This window comes from Aptenodytes forsteri, unplaced genomic scaffold (assembly GCF_000699145.1).
Source record: "Aptenodytes forsteri isolate BGI_AS27 unplaced genomic scaffold, ASM69914v1 Scaffold282, whole genome shotgun sequence".
In the NCBI taxonomy this organism is placed as follows: domain Eukaryota; kingdom Metazoa; phylum Chordata; class Aves; order Sphenisciformes; family Spheniscidae; genus Aptenodytes; species Aptenodytes forsteri.
Genome location: NW_008794089.1, coordinates 4,833,075 through 4,854,466, shown reverse-complemented (window position 1 = coordinate 4,854,466; position 21,392 = coordinate 4,833,075). Strand labels below are relative to the sequence as shown.

Below are 21,392 nucleotides of genomic sequence, written 5' to 3'. Positions count from 1 at the left end.
CTGAGGCGGCGGAGGCAGGGCGCTGATATCCCGGAGAGCCTCCTTGTCACAGCGCTGTTCGTTTCTCCTTCGCTGTGCGGCAGCTCTGCCTCGCCTCTTCCAAACACGGAATTAAAAGCTAGTAATTAGCCATGTTGGCCATTACTGACTTTTTAAATTACCAGTAAGTCTGCCATTTCATTATCCGACGGAGCGCTCTTCTCCTTACCCCTTAGTTCAGGGGATCCGTGCATGCTGTGTGTTTCAAACTGATTGGGGTTTTTTTTTCCCCAGAAGGAAGGCCGTGTGTTGCTAGTTTCTTGGTGTTTCTTCCCGTTGTCTTTGAATTTCACTGATGCATGTCTTCTCCTTTCCAAAATTAGCTGAAACAAAGCTGCTTTGACTTACCAAGTTTAGCGCCTGTACGAAGGAGGCGGGCATTTGAAGGTGCTTCTTTTTTGTTTTTAACCGTCTTTCACGTGGATTTTGAGAAATCCTACGTCTTTCGTATTTTCTACGTTAACACTGCTGTATGTTAAGTATTAGAGGGCGTTCAGGGAGACCGGATTATGGATGACCTCCTGAACTCTTGCCCTGCAGATTCTTGCTCAGTGAACAGGCACTAAAACTTGAAGAAATGCATTTATGTCAGCTACCTTATCTGTGTGACCAACTGTGCAATCTATAGGATAAAGATGAAAAGATTTCTTTATAGGATCTGCAGTAAGGAGATAATGTATTTCAGCTTTGAATTAAAAATAAAGAGCTTCACAGGAAGATTCTGTATTATGTCTGTTTCTTTGCTTTTAGCTAGAACACTTGGTTGTCATCGCTTTGTAGCATGTGACAAAGCCCAGTACTGTTTTCCCCTACTACCTTCAAATGATGAAGTTTTGGACATGAGGAAAAATGTCTTTACTGAAAGAGTTGTTAAACATTGGAACAGGCTGCCCAGGGAAGTGGTTGAGTCCCCATCCCTGGAGGTATTTAAAAGACGTGTAGATGCGGCACTTAGGGACATGGTTTAGTGGGCATGGTGGTGTTGGGTTGACGGTTGGACTCGATGATCTTAGAGGTCTTTTCCAACCTTAATGATTCTATGATAAGTAACACCTGTGACGTTACAGTGAAGCCTGGGTCCTGTGGCTGACAGCAGTAGCTCAGCTTCTTGCGGGCCAGGTTCTCATCAGTATTTCCCATGTGTGCTGTCCTTCCCATTATATGAGTTCTCGAGATCAAAGATGCACAGTGATGAAAGTAGTTCCTCCTGTGTGCAAGTTGAATGCTAATCCATTGCATTTTCCTATTTCTATTGTGTATTTCAAAATTGTATATAAATCATGAGCTAGGTTTTACCAAGTCTTTGCTTCAAAAATGCATGTAGTTAGGGATTTCCATTTTTGCCCTTGAAATGCAGACCTGTATGAAGTGGAACAAATTTACTTTGCAACAAGCAAGTAACCTTATGTAAACTGATTGTTCAGGAGGTGAAAAATTCGGATGAAACCAGGCTTGTTGCACTGTATGGTTTTGGAAGTAAAGTTTGACTAGGGCAGTGAGGCAAATATGCTCACAGCAAGGTTAGCCTAGGTCATGACCATTACACCCTTTGCATCCTGATGAAGGAAAAGGAGGGATCATGTAGAGGATCCACTACAGAAAAGATTGAGGAAGACTGCTTTCATAAAAAGGCTTTTGAATGCCCTGGCAACAGATCACAAGTCTTGACTTCTGTGTTTCTGAAAACTGAGCTCATCCGATTGAGAAACAGACACTGCAGTGCCCTCCTCAAAAGGAAACCTTCAGGCAGAATCCAGAAGTCACTGATGTCCGGATGCGGCTTTTTCATTCGGGATTCACCCTACTTAAGAAAAAGTTACTAGCCCAGACTTTCAATAAATGCTGAAAGTTCAGTGAATTTACTATAAGAATTAATTTTGGTTAGAGTAGCTATCATCCTGAAGAAGGCCTGCCAGCCAGCATCATGTACCTGAAGTCTTAAAATGAGTGTCCTCTTCATCGTGTTTTTTGCCTTGTGTAATAATGTGTTGAAATTTATGGAAATGCTTTGTTGGGGTAAGGGAGTAGTGTGTATTCTACTGGAGGGCAGGTTTTAGCCACGGCTGTCACTTGTCGGTTTGTCCACCTGCTTTGCAAGTAGCTTTAAGAAACAAAGACACTTCAGTTTGTGTGCAGCTATCTTATTTTCATGAGCTGTCTTATGCAAATATTTATTAGCTACTTCTGCTATTTCAGGTGTCATAGACTCATTCTGTATCTGTTCTATTCAAATTGTAAATCATTAATGCAAAGGAAAGTTTCTTGCTCTTCGTGAAGAAAGTCCAGCTTACCTCTGCCATACTCAGTCAGGTCCTTGAAGCAGGTCTTTCAGTCCCCACACTAAAGGGGACGTTAGAGGTAGCTATGATAACCCTAGGTGTCGGTGAACCTGGAGACTACAGAGGGTGAGTTTGCACTCTTAAGGACCAATTTATAGGTGTGGCTAACTTTTTTTTTTTAAATGCAGGCCCTCTGTAAGCCAGCTGGGAAAAGCTGGAGTCCTGCTGTTATGTGCTACTGTCCTGCCTCCACCTCCGAGGAGGAGGAAGTGGGTGTCTGTAATGCCCATGACAACATATCGCTGTCACGGAAGTTTTATGATGGCAGATGCTTGCAGTGAAAGATACAAAATTATTTCAGTGATGGATGTTAGATCTAGTGGTAACACTTTCCACTTGTGCAGGATGTTTTTGTAGGTGATGCTTTGTTCTCAGCTTTCTAAACCATGAGCCTGTGCCACAGTAGCTGCAGTGGTCTTTTCCTCTGTTGGGGCTGGGTAGTTAGCATAGTAAGCAGGAATGAGAATCACAGCCTGGTGGTTAGTTTCAAAGATGCATGAGCAGAATTGGCCGGCTAGTCTTGTGCAGGATGTTTTTGTAGGTGATGCTTTGTTCTCAGCTTTCTAAACCATGAGCCTGTGCCACAGTAGCTGCTTTTCCTTTTTCCTCTGTTGGGGCTGGGTAGTTAGCATAGTAAACAGGAATGAGAATTGGTGGTTATGGTTAGTTTCAAAGATGCATGAGCAGAATTGGCCGGCTACTCAAATTCTAGCCTGGTGGTTAGTTTCAAAGATGCATGAGCAGAATTGGCCGGCTAGTTTTGCTCAAATTCTCTTGTGTCAGGAAAATCAATTCTGAAGTGATTTGCTTGGAAAAGCAATGGGCATTGCACAATTTGCTGGGAATTCAGGCACAGACCAACCACGAACACCCTGCGGTGAAGCATAGCCCTCAAAACTGCTGGGCATGCATGTAAGCAGAATTTTTGACTGCTGAAACCCCCTGAAAACTAGCTTTTTCACCAGTGCAGTCCCGTAGGTACGTGACTGCCATAGATTCACTTCAAGGGTGTTTGACAGTTCAGCATTTCCACTGCAAGTTCTCAGAGGCAGCAACATAGGAGGCATTGTCCACTTGCAAACAGTGCTTTTAGCTGCTTCATAGATCAGATGAAACAGTAATAGTTATTAAAGAAACTTAATCCAGGTGACTACTGTTGTGTGATAAATGATCTTCTGTGATCTCACTCCTCATCAGAAGCTTTAATATTTTGGTGGTGTGTAAAGTTGGGTTCTAATTAAAATTAATGTGTTCTCTCCAGGGGTGCGTATTGTTTCCTGAGAGCATATAGACTTATTTTTTTTTAATACCTTCTTCTAACAGAAAAATGGCTATTGCAATTCAACATCATAATTATGTCCACAGTGAGCTTGTTCCTATGGTCTGCTGTTGGTCTGAGAATAGTGGGGTTTGTTTTTAATTACTTTTTCATACCTGGATACTACATATTTATCATTCTTGACTTTCAAATTCCAGGTGAAATCAGAGTATTTTCACAATTCTTCTCCTGAATAAGTAACTTGCTTGTACATGGTTTGCAGTCCTACTGCAGTAATTCTTGTCAGCTTAGTCAAAAGCCAATTAAAGTTAAGTAGAGAATAGTTTTGAACAAGAAACATATTACTTTTTCATACCTGGATACTACATATTTATCATTCTTGACTTTCAAATTCCAGGTGAAATCAGAGTATTTTCACAATTCTTCTCCTGAATAAGTAACTTGCTTGTACATGGTTTGCAGTCCTACTGCAGTAATTCTTGTCAGCTTAGTCAAAAGCCAATTAAAGTTAAGTAGAGAATAGTTTTGAACAAGAAACATTAATCTCTCCTTTTTTTTTTTTTTTTTTAAATCCTGGACCTCCCAGTGCTTGAAAGGGCCTTAGCTTCATTGTTGTACAGTTTTCATTTGGGATGAGGTATTTGCATGACTTGTTCTGTGACTGAAATACCTTTAAAGTCATTCAGGAAGGTCTGCTTGTCTTGAACGATAGCAGTTTTAAAAATAAAAGTTTTAAAGGAACATGTGAAAAATCAAATGTTAAAGAAACCATCTCAAATTCCAAACCAACAAAGATTGAACCAGTTGAAATGTCCTGGCTTCAGATTCCATGTGCTAACTTTACTTTGGTAATTTAGCAAATCTGCTTTCTCCTTGAAAGGCCTGTTCTGTCTAGCGGTTTTGGTCTCCTTAAATCAAAGTCCTCCCCAAAAGTTCTTGAAAGAAGTTTTCGCTCCATTTATTTCAGAAGAGTACCTTGCATCTGCCAAGTGCGTGGGAGTGGGTTTAGACAGGACTTCTGTGACAGTCACTTATTTATTTGATTTTACACTCACTCTGCAGCCTGGTGCTGACCCAGAGCAGAGTGATGCTCCGGTGGGTGAAAATCCTCTTCAATGAATTGCAGACCTGAAACTTCGCTGTAACTGAAAGCAAGATATATTGAGGTGGCAGGGGTGGGATCAAGCAGTCAGGAACAGAAGCATAATTTTGAAGTGCTGCCTCTAAACCACCTTGGTAGTAGTGAAATGGTAGCATTTGAGTTTATAGCAAGCCTGTCTGTTCATTAGACCTTCAGACAGGCAGAGCATGGCAGTTGTGGTGTTACAGGTGTAGTGAGTAAGGGTACAAGGAAAGCACTGGGGACAGATAACATCTGCTTTTTTGGTAGAAGATACCTAATTTTTCCAACCACAAGTTGCTGCGCTTGAAGGACAGCTGTTTTGCTGCATGATGGCGGGCTTCTGTTTGAATTCAGGTATCATGTGTGTGCCCTTCTTGCCCAACAAAATATGCCTGGTGCCTCGCTTCCCACATTTTAATAAGATACCCAACGGACCTTGGTAGCGACTGTCACACAGGTCTGCATTAGTTCTTGTTGTGTCCATTTTGTTAGTTTGCCCTGAAGAGCAAAATATATGTTGACACTTTACTGAAATATTGGTATTGTTAGCTGGCATAGTGTGGACAGAAATGAAATGGGACGGGTCAAACATCAGAGTCCAAGCTCTTTGCAAACTGAGGTAGCTGTCATTGTACATGAAGCAGGAGCTAACCTGTGTTGATACTTTTTTTTAACCACAGGATATGCTTAATCCATCTTTAACCTGGTAGTGTAATTTTAATATTAAACTTGACACAGTCTAATCCATATTGCATTTTTACTTTTACTTTCCCAGAATCTGTTACAAAAGAAGCTGACAATGATGGTGATGATGATGATGAAGATGACGAAGATGACGATGATGATGATGATTCTGAAGTTAAAGAAGAAAATGGTGTATTAGTCTTGAATGATGCAAACTTTGACACCTTTACTGCAGACAAGGACACTGTGCTGCTCGAGTTCTACGCGCCATGGTGGGTTCACAGCCTGTGGTACCTCCTTAGGTGCAGGATGGTGTGGCTGTCAGGGGCTTCTCTGACAGGACACACTCCTAAAAAGTGAGCTTGGGTTGCAATTTTAAAGATGATGTAGGAGTAGCTTGCCTGCAGGAGAAGCACTGGACTCTGCCATAGTCCAGGGTAGGAGACGGTTCTGGTGGTGGGAGGTACCCTTTTCCCTGCCCCTGTACCATGTGACAGACAACAGCCTGCTCTTTCTTCACAGAAGTGGGTCATGCTGAGGGATTGTGTGCCAAAGGAAGCACAGCTCTGGGTCCATCCCTGCTCTGTGCCTGTCAGGGAACAGAGATGGTCCCAGTGAGCCCCAGAGAAGTCACACAGTGCGGTCTCGCAGCCTGCTATCGCAGCCCACTGAGAACTTGTGCACTTGCTCATCTAGATGGAGGAATGGAGGAGGCTTCCCTAGCAGGGGAATTGCTAGAAGGTTTTCCTTCTCAAGTTCAAATCTCTGTCCTTGCCAGAAGGGTGTGGTGTGAGTAAGGACATAGATTGTATTATCAATTTAAACAGTGCCTCATACATCTATCTAATGATGATAATTCTGGCATACCAGGGTATGCAGAGTAACACCAGTGTGCTCAGGGGAGCTACAATGGATTTACCTGCATACAACTGACAACAAAGAATTTAGGCTAGAATGTATCTTTTCTTGCATTCTTATGGACAAAAATAATAGGGATGGTTAGTGGGGAAAAACAAGAGTAGAATATATTTGCAGTCAAGTCACTGAGTTAGTGTTGGAGCCAGAACCTCTCTTCCTTTGTGGCTTAGTGATATAAAGACGACTTACTTGTTTGTCCTTTTCTAGTCTTTGAATAGAGGGGAGAATATGATCTTGCTTGAGGTGGAGTTGCATTTTAACTAATGCCACTGTCATTACAGAGAATCCCATCCCTGCTTGGCTGTAGGTAGTATTTCTGCAGCTGTAGTTTGCCTGTATGAAAACTGAACATGAAACTTAATTTATCCGAGCAGAAAGATGTGTGGTCATCACAGACTATAAACACCTCTTTTCCTTTTTCTACTCCCCCTCCTGCTAGTTGAGAGGCTGAGGAGTACAGCCTGTCTGCTACACACAACTTCCCTCTTTTTTTTCTTCATTTTCCTGGTTTCGTCTTCAGCTCATCAATCTATATTCAGGTTTTCTTGTGCTGGTATCCTCTGTCGTGCCAGCTTTTGCATCAGGAGCCTCTGTTCTTCCCAAAGAGTTCTGGTATGGCCAGAGAGAGAGCAGGTGCTGCAATACCGTGGTGGGTGTGAGACTTCATTAGGCCAGCTTAACTACTGGTTCATTTTTCTCTTTAGTTCAATTTAGGGTGCTGGGTAGAGAAGCTGAACCTAGATTAGGGAGAAGCTGGTCTGAATGAGACCATATTTTGGGGACCAGGGAGGAAGGAGAAGCACGGTATAAGGTTTGCAATTTTGTTTTAAAAGGAATTGTTATTTTTTTTTTACAATGGCTTTTTAAAACATATATGGAAATGTGTTGCCTTTGGAATGAAAAAAAAAAGTTGGGATTTGAACAAACAGCACATTAGCTACAGTTACTCTCTACCTGTCTATGATCTGAAAACATAGCAAGACAAACATCCTTATGTTGACATTGTGAACATCTGTCAGAAGGCATCCTGGAAATTCAGAATAGCAAAATACCCTTGCGGGTCTGTCATACATTTATGTATCTACTTGTGGCTTCCTCTGACAGGTGTGGGCATTGCAAGCAGTTTGCTCCTGAATATGAAAAGATAGCCAAAACTCTGAAGGAAAATGACCCTCCTATTCCAGTTGCCAAAGTAGATGCTACTGCAGCCACTTCACTAGCAAGTCGTTTTGATGTCAGCGGCTACCCAACCATCAAAATCCTGAAAAAAGGCCAACCTGTTGACTATGACGGTTCTCGGACAGAAGATGGTAAGCACCAGTCCTTTGCAAGTCCTCTGTAAGAAAGCAAAGAAGTATATGGTCTTGCTTCTTAATGTGACTATTTTGAAGGACTTTGATCTCAAGTTACTTTATCTTAAGCAGAATAATATTATGAAGGCTGAAATTTTGCCTGTCTTCTCAATTGGCTGCATGCTAGAGGACAATTTTGTAGGTAGTGGGTGGTGCTGTTACTGATGGAAGGTTTCTAGAAATGACTTGACTAGAAGAGGAGGTAGTCTCATGATTGCTGAAGGATCAGCTAATAAGAAACATCTGATCTGTGTATTGACTGTATATAAAACCACTTGTTTCTTGCTTAATGAATGTGTCCAACTTCAGTCAGAGGGGAAAAACTACCTTTTCTGTCTGTTTTGAAATGGAATTCATGTGCTACGGTGCTGCAAAGTACAGATCTGTGCTCTGCATAAGTAAGATGCTCTGTGGGGTTAAGAGAAGACCTTCTTGGCAATACCAACAATGAAGTAAAACATAAAGGAGCTTAAGAAAGTGTTCTTGTATAAGCTTGATGTGTAAGCTTTGGTCCAAGACCATGCTTGCCACTCTGATTTTAAATCCTTGTTATCAACTCTTGCATTCGATATGCTACTGGTATGATAATGCAAACTTGCTAATTGGGCCATTGAACTGTATTTCAGCAATTGTGGCCAAAGTCAAGGAGGTTTCTGACCCCAGTTGGACCCCTCCACCAGAAGCTACCCTGGTATTGACCCAGGATAATTTTGACGACGTCGTGAATGGTGCTGACATAATCCTGGTGGAGTTCTATGCTCCATGGTAAGCAAGAAGGCAGTCACCTGTACTTTCCTAGCACAGCCGGCCTGAACACGCTTGGTGAACCTGTCTTCCGTTACGCCTCTTTTGAAGAGGCTTGCCTTGTTCAGGTGTGTGTAGCTTTGGGGTACCTTAGTTCTAATCTGGACCTAGGATTGCATTACAAATCACTTGGAAGACTAGACTGGATCTGTGTCTCAGCAAGGGGTGGTCTCCAAAACTTCACTGAAGATTCTCCTTATTTACTAATTTGGGAACATGTTGAGAGATACTGAAAACCAAAGGGAGTTGGTCCTTAGTTTAAAAATGGCCTCTAAAAATGAAACTACCTATAGTAACGTGGGGCCAGACATGGAGGCTACCTTCAGGTTGGAGAAACAAGTCTTACTAGACTGAAGTGTCCTCTGTAGATTGAATAACCCCATTTCTACTTTCTCCATTCTGGAAGACTTAACTCTTCCACTTCAGAGGTAGAAGGTACCTAGCAGGACTCATGGCTTATAAAAACTGCCCTCCTCTCACCTTCCCTAGGTGTGGACACTGCAAAAGGCTTGCTCCAGAATATGAGAAGGCTGCCCAGGAGCTCAGCAAGCGCACACCTCCTATTCCTCTGGCTAAAGTCGATGCCACTGCTGAAACTGAGCTTGCAAAGAAGTTTGATGTTACTGGCTACCCAACTCTGAAAATCTTCCGCAAGGGCAAACCTTATGACTACAGTGGTCCACGGGAAAAATACGGTACTGCAACTTCTGCTTTTTCTCACTTTCTGAGGGCTTGACCACAAATGTTGTGATGTATCTATAGGACATGCAGACTTGTTAACATCATAGCAGTGGTATTTGGGAAACCTGAAAAAATGTACTCTCATACCTACATAGGCCAGCAGTATAAATTTGTCTCTAATCTTTATAACATCTTATGGTGGTACTATAAGCTCGTTTTAATATTAAGTAAGTTAAATACATGTGGTGAAGCAGTGGCAGTATGAGTAAATGGGCAGCCTTTAATTGCACTGGAATGCACCATAAGGGCTGGCAAAGTGCTCAATATTGGGTTTTAATACGAGGGAAGACTTAAGACTATCCAAGTAGAACTTTGGCTCATAGCAGGGTCAGGAGAGAGTGAAGGGTCTGGAATTTCAGAAAGGAGGGTTACTTGAAAGATCGGCTGATATCTGTGGAACTCGTGCTTGGTCACCTCTTCTGAAACCAACCTGAAAGAGAATATCCAGAACTGCAGCTTTAAAAACTTCGACTGAGGTCTCGCTGATCTGGTCTTTTAGTTATTGTGGGAGGGCTGCACAGAAAGAAAGGTGTCCATGGGAAATGTGGTATTAAACAACGTCGTAGAGGGAATGCCTGAACCTTTCAGTTCAATAAATGTTCTAAGCAACTTTTTGGGGGTGGGTTTGTCTCACAGGTATTGTCGACTACATGATTGAACAGGCTGGTCCTCCATCCAAACAGATTCAGGCTACCAAGCAGGTACAGGAATTTCTGAGGGATGGGGATGATGTCATCATCATTGGTGTCTTTAGTGGAGAGAATGACAAAGCCTATCAGCTCTATCAGGAAGCAGGTAAAGAATGTTTTAAAATATTAATGAAAGGTATGTTCTGTTGAGATTCTGTCCAGGACTTTGGGCATGGAGAGATCCTTTATTTCTGCTTTTAGTTCAGTGGGGGAGGTTGGAGAGGAATAAGAGGAGGGAAGTTGAAGGGTGATCTTCCACTTGTACTCAAGAAAAAAGCTCACACCAGATTTTGAGGCAATAATTAAAGTATCAGCCAGTACAGGACACACACCTGCTCTTGGTATTGTGTCCCTAAAAACATGCAAACTAGAGAGGAGGGAAAATTCCTAGCTGAGGAATAAATTGCAACTTACTGGCTTAAAGCCTTGCTAGCTTTGCCATCTGCTATTGCTTGTTTCATATCTGACAGTTCCAGAGGCTGTGCTCTGACAAACTTGTTTGGGGTGGGGGGCCTGGAGAAAGAATCATCATCCACCTTTGGATCAGTTTAGCTAGACCATTCCTAGCAATGTTTATTCTTAAACCCCTTTGATGTGACACATTGACGGTCCTGTTAACGATATTTGCTACCACACAGAAGAGGCTAAGCACTTAAGGGACAGAACACTTCTAATCAATCCCTGTGTCTCGCGTGATTGAACCACTCGCAGCCACTCTTGGCTTCTGCTAGAACCTTGAGAGCAGCATGGGCAATTCTTCTCCCCCTGGCTATGCCTGCTTCTGGGGCTGCCAACATTTATAGCTGGGTTAGGAGTGATTTGGTTGCTCCAGTATGGCAAGATATGGAACTGTTTCCAGGCTGCCCCAAAGCAAATAGATTGACTAGGTGACCTTGTGAGTTCTTTTCCAGCTCTTACTTTGTTATTTGGGGTGAAGCCAAGAGGTAAGAGACTGATAAACAAATAGCTGTTTCACTGTATATGTTTTGGAAGCTGTTCAAGGTTTTTGAATATGTAGACTAACTCATCAAGTAGAGGGGTTGTTGAACAGCATTCAAGTAGTGCTACTCGAATTGTATGTAACTTCACATGCTTCTCACCCCTGGATGAGAGCTGTTCCCCAAGACTCTGGGTTGTTCCGTGTCCCATTGAGAATGGGAAGAGAGTTTCCTTGCAGTGCAGTCTCAAGATTTCATTTGGAGGCTGTCAGTTCACTTCTTAATGCCTTTTCCTTCTCCCTAACCTTAATTTTTCAGCTAACGGTTTAAGAGAAGATTACAAGTTCCATCACACCTTCAGCAATGAGATTGCAAAACTATTGAAAGCATCTCCAGGAAAACTGGTTGTCATGCAGCCAGAAAAATTTCAGTCAAAGCACGAGCCCAAGATGCATGTTTTGGATCTTAAAGTGAGTAGCTGATCCAAAGCTAGAAAGTTTGTGTGCAAACTGAAGGTTCTCTTTCTTTGCATATATGACCAGTTGGCACCTTCCTGCTGGAAGTTCTCCACTAGATATTTGACGCAACCTGTTTGTCCCCTGAAAACAGTATTGCTTGGTTCAAGAAAGCTTTATGAAATTAACCCAGAGGTTACGTATTCAAATAATAATGTACCATTACAATATTCAGTTTAAGGGTTGAGTACTAAATTATCTTTAGTGCTCAAGGATTTGAAGAATATGGTGACAGCATTGTTTATAACATGCCCCTCTTTCTCATTCATGCATGCATCAATATTAGTTTTCAGTAGTGTGTAACAAAAATGCCACTTAAATCCATTTGTCTGAACTTTTTTTCCAATTTTTTTAAGCAGGACTCTACAGATGGATTGGAGATTAAAGAGCAGGTGCTAAAACATGCTTTGCCTCTAGTTGGCCATCGCAAGCCTTCCAATGACGCTAAAAGATACGCTAAGCGTCCTCTAGTGGTTGTCTATTATTCTGTAGACTTCAGTTTCGACTACCGTGTTGGTAAGTTCACCAAGATTACCATTCCTCCACTTTGGGAGGAAGCAAGCAGTAAGTAACTAGAAATTTACTAATCCCGTTGTGTTCTGGTTTTTCAGCTACCCAGTACTGGAGAGGCAAAGTCCTGGAAGTGGCCAAAGACTTCCCTGAATATGTGTTTGCTGTTTCTGATGAGGAAGATTATTCTTCTGAAATAAAAGATCTGGGCCTGCTTGAGAGTGGCGAGGATGTCAATGTTGCCATTTTGGATGAAGGTGGCAAGAAATATGCCATGGATCCGGAAGAGTTTGACTCTGATGTACTCAGGCAATTTGTGCTGGCATTCAAAAAAGGTACAGTTTCTAAAATAGGGTTCTCTAAGCCATTTGCTTTGTTTCCCCTTCCAAGAGTTTTTCCTGAGGCAATGGCTACAACAAAGTCGTACGTGCAACCTTACAGTGCTCTGGCTTAAAGCTTTTGGATGTTTCTTGCCTTTTTTTTTTTTGTATCCCACTTCATTAACGTTGTTGATTGGACTGTGCTGTGGCATCTAGCTATATTCTAAAACTGAGCGTGTTTGGCAAGCCTAAAATGTTCTTGCAGCTTTGAAGTGTGAGCTGATCATTCGTATTTGGGACTAGTATAATAAATCACTGTCTAATACATAGTGGATGGACAGCCATAGAAAGAGGGAGAAAAGTTCTAGGGAATTGTGAAACAAATTGTTGTCCATAATTCACAAGGTTATTGTGCTAAAAGGTCACCAGCAAGCTGGCCTATGTTTCATGCAGAGGTAAGTTCATTTACTGGTGCAATGCTTTTCCCTGGCGGGAGGGTGTACTTCTGCCCTTTCTTGGGGGAGATCATAAGGACTGCTCTTACTGTATTCTAACAATGGTATGTGTTTTGCTTCCTTCTAGGAAAACTGAAGCCTATTGTGAAGTCCCAGCCAGTGCCAAAAAATAACAAAGGGCCTGTGAAAGTGGTAGTGGGTAAAACTTTTGATACCATAGTAATGGATCCAAAGAATGATGTTCTCATAGAGTTCTATGCCCCATGGTGTGGACACTGCAAGAAACTAGAACCAGTGTATACCGAGCTAGGCAAAAAATACAAGAATGAGAAAAATCTAGTTATAGCCAAGATGGATGCTACTGCCAACGACGTGACGAGTGACCGCTACAAAGTGGAGGGATTCCCCACTATCTACTTTGCTCCGAGGGACAAGAAGAACAGCCCTATTAAATTTGAAGGCGGGGACAGAGATTTAGAGCATTTGAGCAAATTTGTAGAGGAGCATGTGACAAAACTCTCCAGAACAAAAGAAGAGCTTTAGATAAGATGAGGGTGGTGAAGAAAAATTGTTTGTATGTTGTAGTTAAAAGCAAGTTACTGACACAACTTCATGAGAGAAGAATTAAGCAGTTTGAGCAAGGAAATTCTTGAGCAGTAAAGCAATTGCAGTATCTTTTTTTATATGGCAGAAGTTTTTTTGGACACTGAACTTCTCTGATATGAATGTCTTACGTTAGTTATGGTTTTGATCTTTGGAGAAAAATACATCCTTTATTTTTTGTGACTATCTTAAGCTTGATTCTTTGACTCCAATGCAACTGTTGTGGGTTTGGTTTTTGTTTTTTGGGGGGTTTTTTGGGAAGTTAAAAGACTACCAAAAAGAGAGGGAGAACCAAATGCCTCTGCCAAACAGATTTCTTTCTCTTATTTGTTGATATGGTTACTGGGGGGGAGGGTGTTTTGAGCCAATCTCTCTTTTGTTATATTTCTGTAGACCTATTCGTGTGACTATATCACTGTATTCATAGCTGAGGATAAGAATGGAGGTTTTCTAAAGTGTGGATGAATTATTCGGTCTTATTGAGATAAGACACAGTGACTTGCTAACTACATGTGCTCTAGACCTGTCTGCTTTTGCTTTGTGCCCCTCTGTAGAGAGGATGATGCTAAAATAGCAAGATTTTTCTAATTTACCTCTCTTTACTAGTCCATATTGACCCATTTATATCTTAGTCTTCCCAAGTATATTTTGGAGTAACTGGAGTGTGCTAGAAAGAGCATCTAGTGATTGGTAATTCTTGGATTCTGGTGTCAGATCTGTGTTACTATTTCCTTTCTTTTTGCAGAGAGGAAAGTGTTTGGTAGTGATTCTTTGGGAAAGCAGACCGAGACCTTCTGATGGACTTTATTCCTGTGGCAGTTACTGCAGGTACAAAGGATGATCACATCTACTCTATGCTCCACTTGGCAGTATGTGCGTTTAAAAGCGGATTTTGACCTTGCATGTCCCAGTTTAGATACATCCATAAATTTATGGAACGTGTTGGGGTGGCAGACTTACATACTCCAGAAGCACTGCCTGCCTCTTCTCAGAGCTGTGATGCTTCAGTGTGTGTGACTTGAGTGTCACTGAAGCAGTTTTGATACATACTTCATTTTATGGGTAGTGCTTCTTTCCTAGCAGCACTGTTTTCTGTCTTGCAAAAGACAAATATCATCAGTCTTCCTTCAGCGTTTCCTTGTTGCATTAATTATCAACTTTTTGGAGGGTTTGCAAATCTAAAACCACCACCCAGTCTTTTTTCTTCTGGGGAGATGCAGTCTTCTGTGTAGCAAGGGTAAACTCATGTCCGGGAGGTGGCTGTTAAGGTATAGTCTAGGGACCCAAAAGGGCCTGCAAGGGAGTACATAATCCTTATCCTTTCCTACTGCACTTTGCATCACTGTTGAAGGGACGTGCCTCCCTGCTGTCTTAACAGAGGACTCTTCCCCACTGACTGTTAGCCACGCTTTGCTGTCTAGGTTGTTATCGAATTGTTCTTGCAGAGGTGTATGCAACTGCATGAAGGCTTTCTCTTAATTAACAATTTATCTGAAGCTAGTGAACAAAGCAGATTATGAAAGAAGGGAACATTATCAAATCTCCACGGAGTGCTGGGATGTGCTTGAATGCCATTCAGCTCCTGTTACTTATCAGCAAAAGCTAGGAAGTGCTAAGCAACTATTCAGGATCAGATCTCAATTGCTGCTTTGTGTTAAAGCAGTGTAATAATTCTCTTCAGGCCCTGGCATTGTCAATCTCCTCTTTTCATAGTAGGAGGCTTTTTCTCTACTGTCCTTTAAATGTAGAGATATGTCTTAAGCTTGGGCAATATTTCACCTACAAGACTCTTACCAAGTGCGTTATTTTCCCATCACTTGCCACTTCTGTTTGGAGCTTTTCTGTAGAGCCTTCAAAGGCCATGATCTGCGATTAAATATCTGTGCATAGACAACAAGACTGAGATCAGACTTAGCTGAGCACTAGCTTACATTAGAGGTGTACATTACATTACATTACATTTTCAGCTTTAGAAAGTATACATAAGCCAAGAAACAAGTTCTGTCCTGTCTGCTGGTTGAGATCAACTCAGTTCTCCAAAGAAGTAGGCACAGACCTTTTAAATCAGTTCTTAAACATAGTTCAGTTTCTATCTCTAAGCAAATACCTCATCTAATACTGCAGGAACTAAATTGCTCCTGCTTATTAGTTAGTTGCAGGCTTGTAGGGATTTATTCCAAAACATATGTTGTCTAACCAACAGGAGGACATGGATAAATATGGAACACGTAGAAGGGAGGGTGAAAAGTCCTGTATTGGTTGTGGGGACTACAGTCAGGGCTGAAGCTCCAGTCTTCTCAGGACAATAAGTGTCAAATTTGATCATGAGTTTCTCGCCTCTCTTCTTGCAGGTGCTAACTTACTAACATTGTCATTGCCAATGCTGTGCTGTTTCTGTAGATTTCTTCCTCCCAGCAGGAGCTGACACCATTCTGGGTTGAAAACAACCTCTCCAGCTTGCTGGGGGCCCTCATGGCAATAAAAGGCACAAGGCCCAGGGGAGCGTGCTTGCATGGCACTCCTGCCGGCTTTCTTTTCCCTGCCCTTGCAGGTGGAGGCAGCCTGGTACACAGTTACTTTGGGGCTGTGCTTAAAGACCTGAATTTTCTTCTGGATCAGCAGTGCTTTAGTCAGAGCTGAGTAAGGAAGAGGAATACACTAGTTGTAGTATTGCTAACTTAATTTCTTGACGACTGTGAGCTGCAAGAGCAGGCAGCGTTACCTCAAGTAGGTTATGGGTTTGGGTTATGAGCAGTAGAGGGAATGAGGAATTGATCCATCCTTACCTTGGTGTTTTCTGGCGGCATTCCTGCGAGTCCTTGACTGTGCCACACACCTTGGCATCTGCATCCCGTAATTGATGTATTTCTCTTGATCGCTTCCCAGGAAGATGAGAGGGTACTGTTGCCTTTCAGCTTTGGGCAAAGTCATACTGGAAAGCAAACTGCTTTCCTTAGCTCCAGTATCCTATCCCCTGCTGTGTGCACTATCAACATCACGTCAACTTTGTGAAACTCACTGGGATGGCTACATCATTAGGCCTCTGTTAGATAAAGCTCTCTACCTAAAAAGTGATTTTAATGTGATTGATGCGTCTTAAGGGGAACGGGTCATACCACCTTTTGGAATTTCTATTAAATGCATTATGCATGTCTGCTTTTTCCTTCCTGGTGCATTAGGATGCATTCCTAAGCATCCTGAACTCCATTAAAGTATTACCTAAGTGCCACTGATCGGCTTTGGTGTTCCCTGCTTACAGAAGGAAAATAAATAAATAAATAAATTGCACACAATGTAAAAGAACAAGGGAGCCCCCCTCACTTGCTCTTTCCCACAGCTGCATGAGCATTTGGCATCACTTCTGATCATACTTCAAGTAGAAGAATGCCTGCGGTTTATGCTTCAGCACAGGACCAACTGTTCCCAGGTAGGCTCCAAGGAGCCTGGCCTGGTGTAAATATCTCCCACACATGCGTCATCTAGAAAATAAAAAATCTTCTGTAAACTGCAGTATGTCTTTAAGTAGTCAGAGTTGAGACTTCTTCAGGGCCACTTCCTTTCCCTAAAGGGTCAAGGATTAAGGTAAGCAGCAACTCTAGCACAGGCGGCGCTCCCTGAGGAGTGAGTTAATCTGTTCTCTGTCTGTGGGTCATTCAAGGTGACAGTAAATACTGGCCTGGGATCTTGATAGTGCATTAAGTGCTAGCTTGTTTAGTACTGGAAGAAATTGATGACAGCAGATGGACATGTCTCTTCGCAATCAAGGTTATTACTTTGTTTCTACTTGAAACAATTTTATACTTCAAAACTGTTAATTGTGGTGATGTCTGTGTATGGCCCAAGACTTGGTAGCAAGCAAGCAAGGCAGTGCAGATCCGGAGACTACTCCACAAAGTTTATCTTCCCTCTTATACATGAAGCTATGTGAGGAAACGGGCTTCTGTAAAGTAGAACATGAATAAGAATATATGATATGGGTTAAAGGCTTTTCAGAAAGTAGCATTAACTGTAGTGGTCAGGCTTCTATCCTTTCCCTTGTGGTAGGCAAGAGAAGCCACTGCAAGCTGTCCATACTCCAAAAGGCTTTTTGGTCACAGCCTGCATTGGAACTGGACAAGGATCAGAGGATCGAGTATTGCAGTCTGTACGCTCAGCCCTTGATGTGGGGTAACGAGTCCATCAAGCCCTGTGCAAACAAGTGTGTAACTCAGTCAAACTGGTACTGAGCCTTGTATTTGTTAAGCTATTTGGCTTTGGTTTGCTGTACTTAAGTTGCAAAACTCCCTTTTCAGTGCAGAGCAGGTGTGGTGGGTAGATCCATGAGCAACCCTAGCCAAAGGCACTGAAATGCTGTAGCATCTTGCTTCAGTTGCCAGGCCTTTCTGGGACTTCAGCTAGTAGTACTGCACAGCTTGAAGTATGGAGGTGTCGCAGGAATCGCTGCACATCACTGCAGTGCATTTGTCAAGGGACGACTCCCCCTCTTTTTCTGCCTGGACCTATGGTAGGTTGCATGAAGCCATGCAGCCATGGGCAGGAGAACCGTTTTCCTGGCATGTGCAACCTGTCTTGACATCTGTGCCCAGAATCCTACAGAGCTCACAAGTCAGCTTGTTTTCTTTCAACTTCTTTGGAGGTTGCTCTGCACTGAAGCCATCTCCTTTAGACACAGCTGTGCATGCTCTGAGGCCACAGACTGATGTCACATTAACGTTAGTGCTGGAGTTTCTGTGCCATGAACAGCTGGTTTTATATGAAGCCACTGTGCTGTTATCTGACCCTTTGCAGCATTGCTTTCTGCACCATTCCTGAATGTCTGGATAAGTTCTGTACACACCATGAAATCTAAATTATTATGTCTTTGTAGAGTCTGGGTGAGACTACTTGGGTCTGGAAAGACATGGCCATTCTCCAGTTTCATTTCTGCATATAGAGAAGAAGAGATCTGCTCTGTGAATTACCATGAATCCTTACATTAGAAAGGTGGGAGTTTCAGTTTCAGAAATGCTGTTTGTTCAAATCCCAAGCTGTGTGTGGCTTGATTAACAAAAAGGTAAAAGAGATAAAGCTATGTTTAATCCAACCATGCAAAGAAAACCCTTATCACAATCAGTAACCCAATCCTCTGATGGATTTCCATATGCTGGGGTTTTGAACAGCCAGTTGTTTCTTCATAGTGAAAGCTGAAGCTTATCAGCCTGCTCTTGGTTAATGCCCTCCTACTTTGTCTAAGTTAACAGTAGCCGTCCTAAAATTCAGTATGTTTTGCCCTACAATAGGGGAGAATTGTTCTGCAATACAGCCTGGTAAATTGCTGCTCAGAATGACAGAAGTAGAGTAAAAGAAAATACAGCAGAAGTTGGACTCAGAAAAAAGCAAATGATAACTCAAATTTCCATAAAGTCAGAGAAATCAAGGCTAGACAGGACCATTTACTCACCTATTCTGATAGCTGAAAACTTGTGGGCTGATATGTAAAGCAGTTTACTTTCCATATTCAGCCTAATAATTTGCATTTAACCTATGCACCTGTTCCAACAAAAAAAGTATGCAACACAACCAAAGCTCCACAACTCTGTTAAGTGCTGGTGCTACACTAATACTGATTTCTGAACCACAGAATGCATTCAGGAAGTAGAACGTGCCTCTCCAAAGTGGTACTGCTTTGAGTAAGGAAGGCAGTTTTGTATTCACTTGCTGTGTGGAATATTTCATACGTCACTTTTGCTAAAGCCTTTGGGCAGTAGATTCTAGTCAGGTATTTTAATGTGGGGTTTGGCTTTTCTTTTGTGCTTTGAGTTGTTTTTGGTCTTTTACAGTCTCAAGATGATATAACAACTAAAGGACAGCCAGTAAAACTCCACTGGCTTAATTAAGCCGTAGCTGTTCCCAACCAGCAGATCTTCACAGAGGGCCTAGTGACAGGTGGGTTGAGCTTTGTTCAAGATCCTTTCAAGGAGCCTGAAGGCGCAGTAATAGAGCACATAACTACAGCAAATGCAAATTGAGAGGTGTTTATTGGTGTACTAACCAGTCCATTGAAATGTAAGTGGCCTTACTAATCTGCCTGCCTATTTATTTTTCTGAGAGATCACCCCTAATGTTCAATTTGGACAAACCAGTCAATCTTTAAATAGAAAAGTCACACTTTAAATAAAATAAAACAAAAAGGTTACAGTGGGCTTTGTTTTTCATTCTTTCACTTCCAAAATGCACCACAAGTATTGTTGAGATCCTTGAAGCACGCTGTTTTCTATAGCAGCACCACAGTGGGTGTAAGGGCGGCACTTCCTCATACTGGAAGTTGTCCAAAAGAATGGGTAAGGATCAAAAAGTCTTTATTTGGTCACAGTGATGTGACAACAGCTTCAGTGGTACGAGCAATTCAGTGTTTGGTTTTTTTGGTTTGTTTTCCTAACAATGCAGCCTATTTTCCTGAGAATTGTAGGAAGGGTCAACCTTCATCAGACGTACAGCACTTAAACACTTCAACCTGAGACAATCCTGTTGAACTATGGATATATAAGGAACAAGTCATCCTCTTGGCTGTGAAACTCTGCACTTTGACCTAATTCGTTGATAGAAAAACATACTGCATGGAAAGGAAAGAGGAAATTAGGATAATGTGTAAAGATGTACATATATGTACATATATACATAACACGTACATATTACACATATGTAACCATGAATAACGGGCGCGACCAGGCAATACAGCTAATCACCCGTATATGCCACTAGCAAATACAGATCAATAACTATGTGAGTGCAAGAAAATTTGGGAAAACATTTAATCTGAGAAATGCATCAGCTCAGTCATAGAGTAAGTAGAACAGTATGAAGATGTTGTAATGGGAATTGTAGATCTTGTGTTACTGTTTGGTTAAAAAAAAAACAAAACAAAACACAAACCTAGTTTGGTTTGAAACCTTCCTTGTTTTCATCTTGCCACTAGCTGAAATCAGTAACCAATTTAGACCACACATTTTTAATGGTGGTAAAAGAATGAATGAGTATTGCCTGACTCAGGAGAGGTGCTCCTCTAATTGGCAAAGAAACTAACAGCTAAATTTAGTTGCTTCATAGACTTTAACTTCAGAGAGTCCATCAAATGCATTCAAAAATATACTGCTGGACTCAGTTGTTTGCCACCAGAAAGAAGTGGTTATTATGTGGTTCTCTGCTGTCTATGACATTTCCTTTCTCCTAGGTCAAGTTTTCTTTCTTTTTTATTAAACTGAATCCAGTGTTAACCTTTCAGAATAAGAAAGATACTTCCAGCATTATGGTGGCAACAAAGTTTTCCTCACCTCAAGTCACGATTTCTTAAATCCAGTAAAAGACTCAGTACCTAAAAATTGGGTGGCTGGTCCCTGCAGTGGAATGTAAAGTCTGAAGTTTGGTACCTGGGATGCACCTACAGGGGAAAAAACCTTCCTGGATGGGGAGACGTAAGCACCTCGGACAAGGTCCAAAACAAACGGTGGTGAGTAAGGAGCAATCAAGCTCCAGCCAGCAGGAAATGCTGAGGAAAGGGCCTGAAAGCCACCTCTCTTCCAGGCTTAGGCAGATTTCTTGAGGTCATGGGAATGTGCTTGCAGTCTGTTGCGATCCTCGGCATAAAACTTCCTCTGGAAAGCAGGGAACTGACATGCTCCATCAAAGAATTTCTCTTTAAGCGGGAGGTGTGGCCCTCCATGTTTTTATAACAGGGGTTATAGCACCTGTGCAAGGTCAAGGAGACATCTTCCCCTTTTCTTTCTAAAAATGCTCAGATGTGTATCTCTTGAGATAATGCTCTAGCTCTCTACCCATCTGTATTGGGTTTGTGTGGCCAGGTTTTGGTAGCAGGGGGGGCTACAGGGGTGGCTTCTGTGAGAAGCTGCTAGAAGCTTCCCCCGTGTCCCATAGAGCCAATGCCAGCCAGCTCCAAGACGGACCCACCGCTGGCCAAGGCTGAGCCAATCGGTGACGGTGGTAGCACCTCTGTGAGAACATAGTTAAGAAGAGGTGGGGGCGGGGAACTGTGCAATTGCAGCCAGAGAGAGAAGTGAGAAAATGTGAGAGAAACAGCGCTGCAGAC

The 21,392-nt window shown here is 42.2% G+C and overlaps 1 protein-coding gene across 1 annotated transcript in view; it reads left to right on the top strand.

Moving 5' to 3' along the window:
* The window catches only part of PDIA4 (protein disulfide isomerase family A member 4), a 15,070-nt gene extending 1,457 nt beyond the window's left edge, over positions 1-13,613 (top strand). Inside the window, exons 3-12 of the mRNA XM_009275050.1 lie at positions 2,507-2,700; positions 5,556-5,736; positions 7,487-7,692; positions 8,361-8,499; positions 9,028-9,233; positions 9,916-10,074; positions 11,225-11,376; positions 11,781-11,937; positions 12,033-12,266; positions 12,834-13,613. Coding sequence (XP_009273325.1) covers positions 2,507-2,700; positions 5,556-5,736; positions 7,487-7,692; positions 8,361-8,499; positions 9,028-9,233; positions 9,916-10,074; positions 11,225-11,376; positions 11,781-11,937; positions 12,033-12,266; positions 12,834-13,249 — 2,044 coding nt within the window. The 3' untranslated portion in view covers positions 13,250-13,613. The remainder of the gene's footprint in view (positions 1-2,506; positions 2,701-5,555; positions 5,737-7,486; positions 7,693-8,360; positions 8,500-9,027; positions 9,234-9,915; positions 10,075-11,224; positions 11,377-11,780; positions 11,938-12,032; positions 12,267-12,833) is intronic.
* The last annotated feature ends 7,779 nt before the right edge of the window (positions 13,614-21,392 follow it).